The 17,159-nt window shown below is 39.5% G+C and overlaps 1 protein-coding gene across 5 annotated transcripts in view; it reads right to left on the bottom strand.

The window, feature by feature from the left end:
- Positions 1-17,159, bottom strand: part of NEK1 (NIMA related kinase 1) — a 213,697-nt gene that overhangs the window by 148,381 nt on the left and 48,157 nt on the right. For all 5 annotated transcript variants that reach the window (XM_047717704.1, XM_047717706.1, XM_047717707.1 and 2 more), the window contains exon 12: positions 9,633-9,784. In XM_047717704.1, the coding sequence (XP_047573660.1) occupies positions 9,633-9,784 (152 nt within the window). The remainder of the gene's footprint in view (positions 1-9,632; positions 9,785-17,159) is intronic.

Below are 17,159 nucleotides of genomic sequence, written 5' to 3'. Positions count from 1 at the left end.
CCTCTAACCCACACCAGATCCAGCCATCAAGGTAGCCAGAGGGCACTGCACACAAAACCCCTGGTCAGCCCTTACTACAGCTCCACCTTTTGTGCCAAGGTGACACAGGTGTGCAAAAGGACCCCAGAACACACATGCCCAGACCACCATGGCTTTGGACAGTTTATAAGGGTAGCTCTGGTGCATGGTGCTATAGGACCTCCCAGGTGATGCCTGCTTCGGCTCCGGCTGCCGTGCCAGGGTACCCCAGGTATGAAGGCCCCCAAAACACCCCACCTGTACTTGCCTCAGCTCCAGTCACCTTGTCAGAGCACTCTCTATGCAGAGAGTCCTAGAACACCCTGAAATATACCTAGTTCAGTTTCACCAGACCAATGTGCCCTGTATAGAACCATGGGATCCTCTGTGTTACACAGTGCTTCAGCTGTCCTGACAGGCTGTCCTCTGCATTTAGGGGCCCCAGACACTCCCTCCCAGGCCTGCAACCAGTTTAGTTTTAGCTGTCCTGCCAGGGTGCCCACTGCATTGAGAATCCCAGAATCCCTTGCTTGGATCTGTTTCAGTTTCAGCTCCTCCTAGGGCACCCTATGAACAGATAGAAACAGGACCACTCTGGGCCACACCACCCCAACAAGGCAACCCAGCACAGAATGCCCTATGACCTCCAGGCCACAACAGCCACAGTTCCACCCAGCCACCACAAGTCATCAAGCACACACAGTCAACATAAATGACAACCATATTTAGGACCATTCCTCCCAAGGTAAGGAAAAGCGGCTGTTCCACATATGCCATAGAGACAAACACAGAAAAGCAAGCAAAATAGGTAGAAAGAAGAGTATATTCCAAAAGAAGGCCACTCCCCTTCAGGACTGAGAGAGATACTCTTTCACCCAATACAGAGAAACAAATAGAGAAAGCCAAACGAGGAAACAGAGACATATGTTCCAAACAAAAGAACAAAACAAAAATCTCAGAAAAAGACCTAATAATATGAAGATAAGTAACATACCTGATAAATAATTCAAAGTAATTGTCATAAATATCTTTACTGAACTCAGGAGAAGAATGGGTAAACATAGAGAGAAATTTGACAAACAGAAAGGAAACATAAGAAAGTACCAAACAAAAGTCAGAGCTGAAGAACACAAAAATTGAACTGAAAAACACACTAGAGGGGTTCAACAGCAGACAAGATGAAGTACAAGTACAGATTAGTGAGCTGGAAGATAAAGTCATGAAACTCACCCAGACAGAGCATCAAAAAGAAAAAAAGAATTAAAAAAATGAAAATAAGGGACTTCTAGGACAGTATCACGTGGAATAATATTTGCATTATATGGGTACCGGAAGAAGAGAAAAAGAAAGGGGTCAGAAAACTTAACTTAATAAATAATGACTGAAAACTTCCCAAACCTAGGGAAGAAAGTGAAATCCAGGTCCAGGGAGTACAGAGAATTCCAAATAAAATGAACCAAAAGAAAGCTACACCAACACACACTATAATTAATATATCAAAAGTAAAGAGAGAATTTTTAAAACGCCAAGAAAAAAGCAAATTGTCACATACAAGAAAAACCCCAGAAAGCTGTCAGATTTCTCAGCAGAAAGTTTGCAAGCCAGAACGTAGTGTCATAACATAAATAGTGCTAAAAGGGAAAAGCTTACAAAGTAAAAGACTTTACCTGGCAAGATTATCATTCAGATTTAAAGAAAAGATAAAGAGTTTACTGGACAAACAAGATAAAGGACGTTATCACCACTAGACCAGTCTTATAAGAAATATTAAGGGACTTCTTTAAGTTGAAATGGCAATTATTAATAACAAGAAAACATACAAAAGTAAAAATCTCACTGGAAATGGTAAAAACTGGATTAATCACTTATAAAGATACACATAAATTTAAAGAAATAAGTAGTAAAGGGGCGCCTGGGTGGCTCAGTGGGTTAAAGCCTCTGCCTTCCGCTCAGGTCATGATCTCAGGGTCCTGGGATCAAGCCCCGCATCAGGCTCTCTGCTCAGCAGGGAACCTGCGTTCTCCTCTCTCTCTCTGCCTTCCTCTCTGCCTACTTGTGATCTGTCTGTCAAATAAATAAATAAAATCTTCAAAAAAAAAAAAGAAAGAAAGAAGTAGTAAAATTAACTAAATCTACAAAAATTAGTTAAGGGATACGTAAAACAAAAAGGTATAAAGAGTGACATCAAAAATATAACATGTGGAAGGGGGAAATGTAGTGTCTTAAAGTATGTTCAAATATAAGTTGCCATCCACCAAACCAGCTCTATAAGAAATAATGAAAGAGGTCCTCTAAGCAAAGAGAGAGTCCAAAAGAAACAGACCAAAAAGGAACAGAGATACAGATACAGTAATAGTCACCTTACAGGAAATACAATGGCACTAAATTCATATCTTTCATAGTGACTCTGCGTGTAAATGGGCTAAATGCCCTAATCAAAAGACAAAGGGTATCAGAATGGATAAAAAAGCAAGACCATCAATATACTGTCTGCAAGAGACTCATTTTAAAGTATTTTTTTTTGAAGATTTTATTTATTTGATAGATAGAGATCACAAGTAGGCAGAGAGGCAGGCAGAGAGAGCGAGAGGAGGAAGCAGGGTCCCCGCTGAGCAGAGAGCCCGATGTGGGGCTCGATCCCAGGACCCTGGGATCATGACCTGAGCCGAAGGCAGAGGCTTTAATCCACTGAGCCACCCAGGCGCCCCAAGAGACTCATTTTAGACCCAAAGTCACCTCCAGATAGAGAATGAGGGGGTGGAAAACCATTTATCATGCTAATGGGCAGCAAAAGAAATCCTTATATCAGACAAATTAGACTTTAAAGCAAAGACTGTAATAAAAGATGAAGGACACTATATCACACTTAAAGGGTCTATCCAACAAGATCCAACAATTCTAAATATTTATGCCCCTAACATGGGAACAGCAAATTATATAAGCCAATTAATAAGCAAATCAAAGAAACACATCAACAGTAACACAGTAATAGTAGGGGACTTTACCACACCGCTCAATGAAATGGACAGATTGTCTAATCAAAAGATCAACAAGGAAATAAGGGCTTTAAATGACATACTGGACCAAATAGACTTCACAGATATATTCAGAACATTCCATCCCAAAGCAAAAAGATACACTTTCTTCTCCAATGCATATGGAACATTCTCCAGAATACATCACATCCTGGGTCACAAATCAGGTCTTAACTGGTACCAAAAGACTGGGATCATTCCCTGCATATTTTCAGACCACAATGCTTTGAAACTAGAACTCAACCACAAGAGGAAAGTTGGAAAGAACTCAAATACATGGAGGCTAAAGAGCATCCTACTAAAGAATGAATGGGTCAACCAGCAAATTAAAGAAGAATTTTAAAAATTCATGGAAACAAATGAAAATGAAAACATAACTGTTCAAGATCTTTGGGATGCAGCAAAGGCAGTCTGAAAAGGAAGTATATAGCAATACAAGCCTTCTCAAGAAACAAAATAGTCTGAAATACACAACCTAACCTTAACTCATAAAGGAGTTGGAGAAAGAACAGCAAATAAAGCCTAACCCAGCAGGAGAAGAGAGATAATAAAGATCAGACCAGAAATCAATGACATAAAACCAAAAGAACAGTAGAACAGATCAACGGAACTAGGAGCTGGTTCTTCAGAAGAATTAATAAGATTGATAAACCCCTGGCCAGACTTATCAAAAAGAAAAGAAAAAGGACCCAAATATATAAAATCATGAATGAAAGAGGAGAGATCACAACCAATACGAGCAATTATAAGAACTTATAATGAGCAACTATCTGCCAACAAATTAGACAATCTGGATGAAAGGGATGCACTCTTGGAGGCTTATAAACTGCCAAACTGAAATATGAAGAAATAGAAAACCTGAACAGACCAATAACCAGCAATGAAATTAAAGTAGTAATAAAAAATTTCCCAACAAACAGATCCCAGGGCCAGATGGCTTCCCAGGAGAATTCTGTCAAACATTTAAAGAAGAATTAATACCTATTCTTCTGAAACTGTCCCCAAAAAATTAGAAATGAAAGGAAAACTTCCAAACCCATTTTATGAGGTTAACATTACCCTGACCCCAAAATCAAAGACTCCACCACAAACAGGAAAATTACAGATCAGTAACCTTGATGAACATGGATGCAAAAATTCTCACCAAAATACTAGCCAATAGGATCCAACAGTACATTAAAAGGATTATACACCACAACCAAGTGGGATGTATTCCTGGGCTGCAAGGAAATCAATCAATGTGATACACTATGTTAATGAAAGAAAGGAGAAGAACCATATGATACTCTCAATAGATGCAGAAAAAGTATTTGACAAAGTACAGCATCCTTTCTTGATTAAAACTCTTCACAGTGTAGGGATAGAGGCTACATACCTCAATATCATCAAAGCCATCTATGAAAAACCCACAGCGAGTATCATTTTCAATGGGGAAAAACTGAGAGCTCTTCCCATAAGGTAAGGAACACTGCAGAGATGTCCACTATCGCCACTACTATTCAATGTAATACTAGAAGTCCTAGCCTCAGCAATCAGACAACAAAAAGAAATAAAAGGCATCTGAATCGGCAAAGAAGAAGTCAAACTCCCACTCTTTGCAGATGATATGATACTTTATGTGGAAAATCCAAAAGACTTCACCCCAAAACTGCTTGAACTCATACAGGAACTCAGTAAAATGTCAGGATACAAAATCAATGCACAGAAATCAGTTGCATTTCTATATACCAACAACAAGACAGAAGAAAGAGAAATTAAGGAGCTGATCCCATTTACAATTGCACCCAAAACCACAAGATACCTAGGAATAAATCTAATCAAAGAGGCAACGAATCTGTACTCAGAAAACTATAGAATACTCATGAAAGACATTGAGGAAGACACAAAGAAATGGGAAAATGTTTCACTGGAAGAACAAATATTGTTAAAATATTGTCTATGCTATCTGGGGCAAACTACACGTTCAATGTAATCCCTACTACAATGCCATCAACTTCTTTCACAGAAATGGAACAAATAATCCTAAAATTTGTATAGAATCAGAAAAGACCACGAAATAGCCAGAGGAATGTTGAAAAAGAAAACCAAAGCTAGTGGCATCACAATTCTGGACTTCAAGCTCTATTACAAAGTTGTAATCCTCAAGACACATAGAACAACTCTATGGGCATCTAATCTTTGACAAAGCAGCAAAGAATATCCAATGGAAAAAAGACCATCTCTTCACCTAATATGGTTGGGAAAATTGGAGAGCCACATGCAGAAGAATGAAACTGGACCGCTCTCTTACACCATGTACAAAAACAGACTCAAAGTGGATGAAAGACCTAAATGTGAGACAGGAATCCATCAAAATCCTAGAGAAGAACACAGGCAGTAACCTCTGTGACCTTGGTTGCAGCAACTTCTTGCTAGACATATCTCCAAAGGCAAGGGAAACAAAGGCAAAAATGAATTACTAGGACTTCATCAAGATAAGGAGCTTTTGCACAGCAAAGGAAACAGTCAACAAAATCAAAAGACAACCGACTTAGAATAGAAGATATTTGCAAGTGACATATCAGATAAAGGACTAAAATCCAAAATCTATAAAAAAAAAAAAAACTTATCAAACTCAACACCTAAAGAACAAATATTCCAATCAAAAAATGGGCAGAAGAGATGAAAAGACATTTCTGCAAAAAAGACATCCAAATGGCCAACAGACACATGAAAAATGCTCAACATCACTCAGCATCAGGCAAATACAAATCAAAAGCATAATGAAATACCACCTCATACCAGTCAGAATAGCTCAAATTAACCACTCAGGAAAAAAAGAGATGTTGGCAAGGATGCAGAGAAAGGGGAATCCTCTTACACTGTTGGTGGGAATGCAAGCTGGTGTAGCCACTCTGGAAAACAGTACAGAAGTCCATCAAAAGGTTGAAAAAAGAGCTACCCTACGACCCAACAATTGTACTACTGGTTATATACCCCAAAGATACAAATGTAGTGACCTAAAGGGGCACCTGCATCCCAATGTTTATAGCAGCAATGCCCACAAGATCCAAACTATGGAAAGAGCCCAGATGTCTATCAACAGATAAATGGATAAAGAAGATGTGGCATGGATCACTGGGTGTTATACACAAACAATGAATCACAAAACATTACATCAAAAACCAATGATGCACTGTATGGTGACTAACATAATAAAAAAAAAGATGTAGTATGTATGTATGTATGTATATGTGTATACCACACACACATACACAATGGAATACTACTCAGCCATTAAAAAAAATGAAATCTTGCCATTTACAATGACAAGGACGGAACTAGAGAGTGTTATGTTAAGAGAAATAAGCCAGTCACAGAGAGATAATTAGCATCTGATATGCGGAATTTAAGAAACAAAACAGAGCATCGTAGGGGAGTAGAGGAAAAAAATAAAACAAAACTGGGCGCCTGGGTGGCTCAGTGGGTTAAGCCGCTGCCTTCGGCTCAGGTCATGATCTCGGGGTCCTGGGATCGAGTCCCGCGTCGGGCTCTCTGCTCAGCGGGAAGCCTGCTTCCCTCTCTCTCTCTCTCTGCCTGCCTCTCCGTCTACTTGTGATCTCTCTCTGTCAAATAAATAAATAAAATCTTTGGAAAAAAAAAAAAAAACAAAAAACAAAACTACATCAGAGAGGGAGACAAATTATAAGAGACTCTGAAAAATAGGAAACAAACTGAGGGCAGCTGGAGGGGAGAGGGATGGGGGATGGGGTAACTGGATGATCAACATTAAGGAGGGCACACGATGTAATGAGCACTGGGTATTATATAAGACTGATGAATCACTGGCTACCCCTGAAATCAATAATACACTACATGTTAATTGAATTTAAATTTTTTAAAAAATTAAATTAAATAAAGTGGGAGAGTAAGTGGACTGAGGAAATGTAATACGGTGGCCAGGTGTTCACTTGACACTATTAGTTATAAACTTAAAGTGAGACCAGTTAGAGTAGTTGTATGTTTTCTCCAATCACATTTCACTACCCAAGTTCAGGCTCAAAAGAGATGGAGAATTGTATTTCACCAAGTTAGTTTTTGCTAGGTGATTTGTAATAATGAAAGATAGGTGTGGTTTTGGAAATTATTATAAAGGGAGAACATGGAATTTAAGCCAAAAAAGGAAAATAAAAAATGAGGAGAGGGACACTGAAAAAAACTAGTGAAATCCATGGTTCCAAATAGGACAAAGAAACTGTGCAGGCAGAACCCTCCAGGAATAAGCTGGAAACACAGGAAATAGTGCTAAGTCATGGACGCTTATAATTGAGATTATGGAAGAGTTGATATAATCAATAATGATAAATTTGATAACATGACTATAGGTGAGAGTTCTAAGGTAGGGTGGTAGACAAAATCACTGAACGAGAACAATAAAAAAAATAAAAGACCCTGCACTATTGGAAGGATCATTTGTTTTTTTTGGATACTAAAATCACCAAGAATTAGGAAGTACTGGGAAGAGTGACCGTGAGTCAAGCGTTAAACTCTTAAAAATGAGAGCATGCAGATGACCCACAGAAGGTTAACAGGTGATACAGTCTGTAGCAAAAGCCTCAAAAGTTTTGGGGGTGGCTGTGGTTAGGGAGTACGGAAGAGTCTTGCAGTGAGTGGGAAGCAAGGAAAACACCTCCGTCATCCTACTTCTAGATGCAGTGGTATAAGGATTAAGAGACACGATGTAAGAAAGTTGCACAACAGAATGTTCAGATTCAAGCCAGAATATAGAGCAAAAAAGATGAAGAAAAACTCTACAAGTTTAGAATAGAGGAGATTTTGCTGATAATGTGCTGTAAGAGGGCTCTCTGGAAGAATTTAGGGAGGTATGCAGGGCATGGGGTCAGATTGGGGTATGACCAAAGTCATATGGAATTGAGAGACTAGCTAATGAAGGAAGTCTGGAGGTCCAGGACTTCTGGTGATTAAAGAAAAGGGATAAAAGATATGATGGAATTGGTCCATTAGACCTAGATAAATGTTAAATGGAAGAACTGAAGGAAGGAAGGGAGGAAGGCAGGGAGGGAAAACTCATGTGCCAGTTTTCATATTGCCTCTCAGCTACAAATTCACCCTTCTTTTTAGAAGCCAGCCAATATAAACACTTTTTTGCTTGCTAGCATGATGTTAAGCTTTGTCCGCAGATGATGTTGGAGGGATAGTGCAGAAGGCAATGGCTTCTGTTCCTGAGTAGCAGGCTTTCTTTCTTCTTGTTCCTCCTGCACGTGGGACACATAGTAACATTCACCCCTGTGGGCAACTTCCAGGAGAGTTCTGCTGGTGCCCCTGTCAGCTCCCCTGTGACCTTGGACAGCAACCCCAAGGCCAGTTTCCCACCACATTCCATTGGTGACCCAACTGGCAGCCCAGCCTACCTTGCAAAGAGTTCAGCAACACCTGGCAACCTCCACCAGCGCTCCAGCAGATTCAATCCCAGTAGATTCAATGATTCAATGAATCATCAAGCAGCTTCCCAGTACATTTCACTGGTATGCTAGGCAGGTTCTCAGGAGCTTCATCAGCTCTACTGTGGAAGTTTCATGTTTGCCAGCCTTAGCCTATGGCACACCTCAGTGAACTCACCATCCAGTGAATTATAGCCATACCACACCCAATAAGGTCTGAATCTCAGCATTAAGCGTGGGGTTGTGGCAATCTTCCAAAATCTATTTCTTCTTTGGGTACTATGTCTCAGAGCTAGGAGTAGAGGTTGCTTCCTTTATCTGCCCTTCTTATATTCTCTAAAGGCCTTTATTCCTTAAAGTTAATTCTCTAAACATAGTTACTAATTCTTTAAACTTTCCTTGATCAAATTAATATGTATTTTTTTCCTCCTGACTGAAGGCTGAATTATACAACTTATTTGAAGACTAATTCACGGTGATCATTTGAACTATGTTATGATAGACTTTAACTTAGATTCCTCTTACAGCACTGTGTTCAATGTTCATATGTATCTAAACACATGTGTATGCACATATGTATGCATGTGCACATGTAGCCCGAAACAAAATCGGTTTCATATACTAAAGTATGCAGCTATTGAAATGAAGGAAAATGTCAGATTCCCACAACTAACACTGTGTGTTCTTGGGCATTTCACCTAAATACTATAGGTGTTAATATTTTCATCTGAAATATTATAGACTGTATAATAAATTCCTTCCAGCTCTATGTTTTTGATTAATTTATCTGATTATGAATTCTCAAATACAAAATTTTCCCACATTTTCATCAAGTATATCACATTTACTTGTTTTATGCACAAAAACAAATGGCTCTGCTTAGGTTGTTCAAAAGTGATTTCACTGATGACATCACTTTCTTTTTACTGCACCAACTACTTAATTTATCTACTTATGTTTCTTTGTGACTTCTGTAAGTCTTCTTAGTTTTAGAAGACTGGTGAAACAGAGAATAGCAATGTTTCTTTAGTAACTTAATAAAAAGAATCCTATGAGTATCAAGAAAACTGAATTGAACTGCAATAAAAAAGATCAAACTGAATTTGCTACTAACACACAGTCTGTAATATGATCATACCTGTTTATATTTTTGGAGTGGTTTCTTTTCATGTAATTTTTTATCTCCAAATTTCTTATATGTTAAAGGTACTCCATACTTGGCGGCAGGCTTTGTAATTTTCTGAGCAGACACAACAGAAGCCAAGCTTTGTCCTGAAGCTGGTCTTTTAGCTATAAGAAAAGATAGAAAGAGTTTTCTTCCTAGAGTTTTTTATATTAAATCTTTAATTTCAAAATTCTTCAAGACAGCACTTTCTCATTTTCATAATCATTGACAGCATTTGAGACTTTTCATTAGAAATCTTGTTTACTCCATAGTACATGTCAATCAATGCTTTCATTATAAACTACTTGATACTGAAGTCATTGCGGGGGGGGAGCAAAAAGCCACACATCTTTAAGATGTTGAAATTTCTCATTATTAAAAAAAAAAAAGGCAAATCCCTAAAACTGACATTAGAAGATGACTGTATTTATGAATATACTAAAAATCACTGAATTTAAGAGTTGACTTTGAGTGGTATAGAACTGTAACTCAATAAAGCTGTTAAAAATATTTCTAAAAGAACACTGCTGTTTTAGAAATTACTTTCAAAATTATCACATAAACTTCGAGAGCAAGTGTTAAACACTAACACCATCACTGTGAGCAACTTTAATACTTTCATCATCTATAGTATGAGTGATGTCTATCCCTCAGACTTAGGGAAGAACAAACACTTTAAAATAATCACAGCTCAGGGTCCCATGAAATGGGTACCTTTACACATTATTGGTGGGAACATAAAATGGTCAAACTTTCTAGAGGACAATCTGTATCAAGAACAATGTATACCGATTGCTTTTAAAGAAATAATCAGAGATACATAAAAATTTATATACATACAAGTAAGTATAAGCCCTAAAGCAATGCTGTATTCAATTCTTATCAAGGCCTTGAATTCACAATGATGAATTCAATAAAAACAGTTGAAGAGGGAGGAGTTGAGATGACGGAGAAGTAGCAGGCTGAGACTACTTCAGGTAGCGGGAGATCAGCTAGATAGCTTATCTAAAGATTACAAACACCTACAAATCCAACGGGAGATCGAAGAGAAGAAGAACAGCAACTCTAGAAACAGAAAATCAACCACTTTTTGCAAGGTAGGACTGGCGGAGAAGTGAATCCAAAGCGACGGGAAGATAGACCGCGGGGGGAGGGGCTGGCTCGCGGCAAGGGGCGGAGCAACGGAGCACAAAATCAGGACTTTTAAAAGTCTGTTCCTCTGAGGGAAATCGCTCCAGAGGCTTAACCGGGGGGAAGCCCAAGCGGGGTCAGCGTGGCTTCAGGTCCCGCAGGGTCACAGAAGGATCGGGGGTGTCTGAGTGTCGCAGAGCTTACAGGTATTAGAACGGGGAAGCCGGCTACAGAGACAGAGCCAAGGAGTGACTCTCAGCTCGGGGTTACCTTGAACCGGTTGCAGGCTCGGTCAGCTCGGAGCGCGGCCAGAGGCCAGGGTGATGGGAGTAATTGGGCGCTGTTCTCTGAGGGCGCACTGAGGAGTGGGGCCCCGGGCTCTCAGCAACTCCAGGCCAGAGACGGTGAGACCACCATCTTCATTCCCGCCCTCCGGAACTCTACGGAAAGCGCTCAGGGAACAAAAGCTCCCGAAAGCAAACCTGAGCGGATTACTCAGACCACCGGATTAGGGTGGTGCAACTCCGCCTGGGGCAAAGACGCTTGAGAATCACTACAACAGGCCCCTCCCGCAAGATCAACAAGAAACCCAGCCAGGACCAAGTTCACCTACCAAGGAGTGCAGTTTCAATACCAAGGAGAGCAGCGGAATTCCAGAGGAGGAGAAAGCAAAGCACGGAACTCATGGCTTTCTCCCCATGATTCTTTAGCCTTGCAGTTAATTTTTTTTTTCAATTTCTTTTTCTCTTCTTCTGCTAAATTTTTTTAACTTTTACCATTTTCTTTTTAACGTTTTTTAACTAGTTTATCTAATATATGTATATTTTTTTCCTTTTTATATTTTTTCTTTATTGGTTTTCTTTTTTTAATTGTTTCTTTTTTTTTTTTTTCCGTTCTGAACCTCTTTTTATCCCCTTTCTCCCCCCTCACGATTTGGGATCTCTTCTGATTTGGCTGAAGCATATTTTCCTGGGGTTGTTGCCACCCTTTTAGTATTTTACTTGCTCCTTCATATACTCTTATCTGGACAAAATGACAAGGCGGAAAAATTCACCACAAAAAAAAGAACAAGAGGCAGTACCAAAGGCTAGGGACCTAATCAATACAGACATTGGTAATATGTCAGATGTAGAGTTCAGAATGACGATTCTCAAGGTTCTAGCCGGGCTCAAAAAAGGCATGGAAGATATTAGAGAAACCCTCTCGGGAGAGATAAAAGACCTTTCTGGAGAAATAAAAGAACTAAAATCTAACCAAGTTGAAATGAAAAAAGCTATTAATGAGGTGCAATCAAAAATGGAGGCTCTGACTGCTAGGATAAATGAGGCAGAAGAAAGAATTAGTGATATAGAAGACCAAATGACAGAGAATAAAGAAGCTGAGCAAAAGAGGGAAAAACAGCTACTGGACCACGAGGGGAGAATTCAAGAGATAAGGGACACCATAAGACGAAACAACATTAGAATAATTGGGATTCCAGAAGAAGAGGAAACAGAGAGGGGAGCAGAAGGTATATTGGAAAGAATTATTGGAGAGAATTTCCCCAATATGGCAAAGGGAACAAGTATCAAAATCCGGGAGGTTCAGAGAACCCCCCCTCAAAATCAATAAGAATAGGTCCACACCCCGTCACCTAATAGTAAAATTGACAAGTCTTAGTGACAAAGAGAAGATCCTGAAAGCAGCCCGGGAAAAGAAGTCTGTAACGTACAATGGTAAAAATATTAGATTGGCAGCAGACTTATCCACAGAGACCTGGCAGGCCAGAAAGAGCTGGCATGATATATTCAGAGTACTAAACGAGAAAAACATGCAGCCAAGAATACTATATCCAGCTAGGCTATAATTGAAAATAGAAGGAGAGATTAAAAGCTTCCAGGACAAACAAAAACTGAATGAATTTGCAAACACCAAACCAGCTCTACAGGAAATATTGAAAGGGGTCCTCTAAGCAAAGAGAGACCCTAAAAGTAGTAGATCAGAAAGAAACAGAGACAATATACAATAACAGTCACCTTACAGGCAATACAATGGCACTAAATTCATATCTCTCAATACTTACCCTGAATGTTAATGGGCTAAATGCCCCAATCAAAAGACACAGGGTATCAGAATGGATAAAAAAACAAAACCCATCTATATGTTGCCTACAAGAAACTCATCTTAAACCCGAAGACACCTCCAGGTTTCAAGTGAGGGGGTGGAAAAGAATTTACCATGCTAATGGACATCAGAAGAAAGCAGGAGTGGCAATCCTTATATCAGATCAAGTAGATTTTAAGCCAAAGACTATAATAAGAGATGAAGAAGGACACTATATCATACTCAAAGGAACTGTCCAACAAGAAGATCTAACAATTTTAAATATCTATGCCCCTAACGTGGGAGCAGCCAACTATATAAACCAATTAATAACAAAATCAAAGAAACACAGCGACAATAATACAATAATAGTAGGGGACTTTAACACTCCCCTCACTGAAATGGACAGATCATCCAAGCAAAAGATCAACAAGGAAATAAAGGCCTTAAATGACACACTGGACCAGATGGACATCACAGATATATTCAGAACCTTTCATCCCAAAGCAACAGAATACACATTCTTCTCTAGTGCACATGGAACATTCTCCAGAATCGATCACATCCTCGGTCCTAAATCAGGTCTCAACTGTTACCAAAAGATTGGAATCATTCCCTGCATATTTTCAGACCACAATGCTCTGAAGCTAGAACTCAATCACAAGAGGAAATTTGGAAAGAACCCAAATACATGGAGACTAAACAGCATCCTTCTAAAGAATGAATGGGTCAACCAGGAAATTAAAGAAGAATTGAAAAAATTCATGGAAACAAATGATAATGAAAACACAACAGTTCAGAATCTGTGGGACACAACAAAGGCAGTCCTGAGAGGAAAATATATAGCGGTACAAGCCATTCTCAAGAAACAAGAAAGGTCTCAGGTAACCAACCTAACCCTACACCTAAAGGAGCTGGAGAAAGAACAAGAAAGAAACCCTAAACCCAGCAGGAGAAGAGAAATCATAATGATCAGAGCAGAAATCAATGAAATAGAAACCAAAAAAACAATAGAACAAATCAACGAAAGTAGAAGCTGGTTCTTTGAAAGAATTAATAAGATTGATAAACCCCTGGCCAGACTTATCAAAAAGAAGAGAGAAAGGACCCAAATAAATAAAATCATGAATGAAAGAAGAGAGATCACAACTAACCCCAAAGAAATACAGACAATTATAAGAACATACTATGAGCAACTCTATGCCAACAAATTTGACAATCTGGAAGAAATGGAAGCATTCCTAGAGACATATAAACTACCACAACTGAACCAGGAAGAAATAGAAAGCCTGAACAGACCCATAACCAGTAAGGAGATTGAAACAGTCATCAAAAATCTCCAAACAGGGCGCCTGGGTGGCTCAGTGGGTTAAGCCGCTGCCTTGGGCTCAGGTCATGATCCCAGGTCCTGGGTTCGAGCCCCACATTGGGCCTTCTGCTCAGCAGGGAGCCTGCTTCCTCCTCTCTCTCTGCCTGCCTCTCTGCCTACTTGTGATTTCTCTCTGTCAAATAAATAAATAAAATTAAAAAAAAAAATCTCCAAACAAACAAAAGCCCAGGGCCAGATAGCTTCCCGGGCGAATTCTACCAAACATTTAAAGAACTAATTCCTATTCTCCTAAAACTGTTCCAAAAAATAGAAATGGAAGAAAAACTTCCAAACTCATTTTATGAGGCCAGCATCACCTTGATCCCAAAACCAGACAAGGATCCCATCAAAAAAGAGAACTACAGACCAATATCCTTGATGAACACAGATGCAAAAATTCTCACCAAAATACTAGCCAATAGGATTCAACAGTACATTAAGAGGATTATTCACCATGACCAAGTGGGATTTATTCCAGGGCTGCAAGGCTGGTTCAACATCCGCAAATCAATCAATGTGATACAACACATTACTAAAAGAAAGAACAAGAACCATATGATACTCTCCATAGATGCTGAAAAGCATTTGACAAAGTACAGCATCCCTTCCTGATCAAAACTCTTCAAAGTGTAGGGATAGAGGGCACATACCTCAATATTATCAAAGCCATCTATGAAAAACCCACTGCAAATATCATTCTCAATGGAGAAAAACTGAAAGCTTTTCCGCTAAGGTCAGGAACACGGCAGGGATGTCCGTTATCACCACTGCTATTCAACATAGTACTAGAAGTCCTAGCCTCAGCAATCAGACAACAAAAGGAAATTAAAGGCATCCAAATCGGCAAAGAAGAAGTCAAACTATCGCTCTTCGCAGATGATATGATACTATATGTGGAAAACCCAAGACTCCACTCCAAAACTGCTAGAACTTGTACAGGAATTCAGTAAAGTGTCAGGATATAAAATCAATGCACAGAAATCAGTTGCATTTCTCTACACCAACAACAAGACAGAAGAAAGAGAAATTAAGGAGTCCATCCCATTTACAATTGCACCCAAAACTGTAAGATACCTAGGAATAAACCTAACCAAAGAGACTAAGAATCTATACACAGAAAACTATAGAGTACTCATGAAAGAAATTGAGGAAGACACAAAGAAATGGAAAAATGTTCCATGCTCCTGGATTGGAAGAACAAATATTGTGAAAATGTCTATGCTACCTAAAGCAATCTACACATTTAATGCAATTCCTATCAAAGTACCATCCATTTTTTTCAAAGAAATGGAACAAATAATCCTAAAATTTATATGGAACCAGAAAAGACCTCGAATAGCCAAAGCAATATTGAAAAAGAAAGCCGGGGCGCCTGGGTGGCTCAGTGGGTTAAGCCGCTGCCTTCGGCTCAGGTCATGATCTCAGGGTCCTGGGATCAAGCCCCGCATCGGGCTCTCTGCTCAGCAGGGAGCCTGCTTCCTCCTCTCTCTCAGCCTGCCTCTCTGCCTGCTTGTGATCTCTCTCTGTCAAATAAATAAAATCTTAAAAAAAAAAAAAAAAAAAAAGAAAGCCAAAGTTGGTGGCATCACAATTCCGGACTTCAAGCTCTATTACAAAGCTGTCATCATCAAGACAGCATGGTACTGGCACAAAAACAGACACATAGATCAATGGAACAGAATAGAGAGCCCAGAAATGGACCCTCAACTCTATGGTCAACTCATCTTCGACAAAGCAGGAAAGAATGTCCAATGGAAAAAAGACAGCCTCTTCAATAAATGGTGTTGGGAAAATTGGACAGCCACATGCAGAAAAATGAAATTGGATCATTTCCTTACACCACACACGAAAATAAACTCAAAATGGATGAAGGATCTCAATGTGAGAAAGGAATCCATCAAAATCCTTGAGGAGAACACAGGCAGCAACCTCTTCGACCTCAGCCGCAGCAACATCTTCCTAGAAACATCACCAAAGGCAAGGGAAGCAAGGGCAAAAATGAACTATTGGGATTTTATCAAGATCAAAAGCTTTTGCACAGCAAAGGAAACAGTTAACAAAATCAAAAGACAAGTGACAGAATGGGAGAAGATATTTGCAAACGACATATCAGATAAAGGGCTAGTGTCCAAAATCTATAAAGAACTTAGCAAACTCAACACCCAAAGAACAAATAATCCAATCAAGAAATGGGCAGAGGACATGAACAGACATTTCTGCAAAGAAGACATCCAGATGGCCAACAGACACATGAAAAAGTGCTCCACATCACTCGGCATCAGGGAAATACAAATCAAAACCACAATGAGATATCACCTCACACCAGTCAGAATGGCTAAAATTAACAAGTCAGGAAATGACAGATGCTGGCGAGGATGCGGAGAAAGGGGAACCCTCCTACACTGTCGGTGGGAATGCAAGCTGGTGCAACCACTCTGGAAAACAGCATGGAGGTTCCTCAAAATGTTGAAAATAGAACTACCCTATGACCCAGCAATTGCACTGCTGGGTATTTACCCTAAAGATACAAACGTAGTGATCCGAAGGGGCACGTGCACCCGAATGTTTATAGCAGCAATGTCTACAATAGCCAAACTATGGAAAGAACCTAGATGTCCATCAACAGACGAATGGATAAAGAAGATGTGGTATATATACACAATGGAATACTATGCAGCCATCAAAAGAAATGAAATCTTGCCATTTGCGACGACGTGGATGGAACTAGAGGGTATCATGCTTAGCGAAATAAGTCAATCGGAGAAAGACAACTATCATATGATCCTCCTGATATAAGGGAGAGGAGATGCAACATGGGGGTTTAAGGGGGTAGGAGAAGAATAAATGAAACAAGATGGGATTGGGAGGGAGACAAACCATAAGTGACTCTTAATCTCACAAAACAAACTGAGGGTTGA

Source organism: Lutra lutra, chromosome 2, assembly GCF_902655055.1.
Source record: "Lutra lutra chromosome 2, mLutLut1.2, whole genome shotgun sequence".
NCBI lineage: Eukaryota > Metazoa > Chordata > Mammalia > Carnivora > Mustelidae > Lutra > Lutra lutra.
The sequence above is the reverse complement of the archived record's forward strand: the minus strand, read 5'-3'. Positions and strand labels throughout refer to the sequence as shown.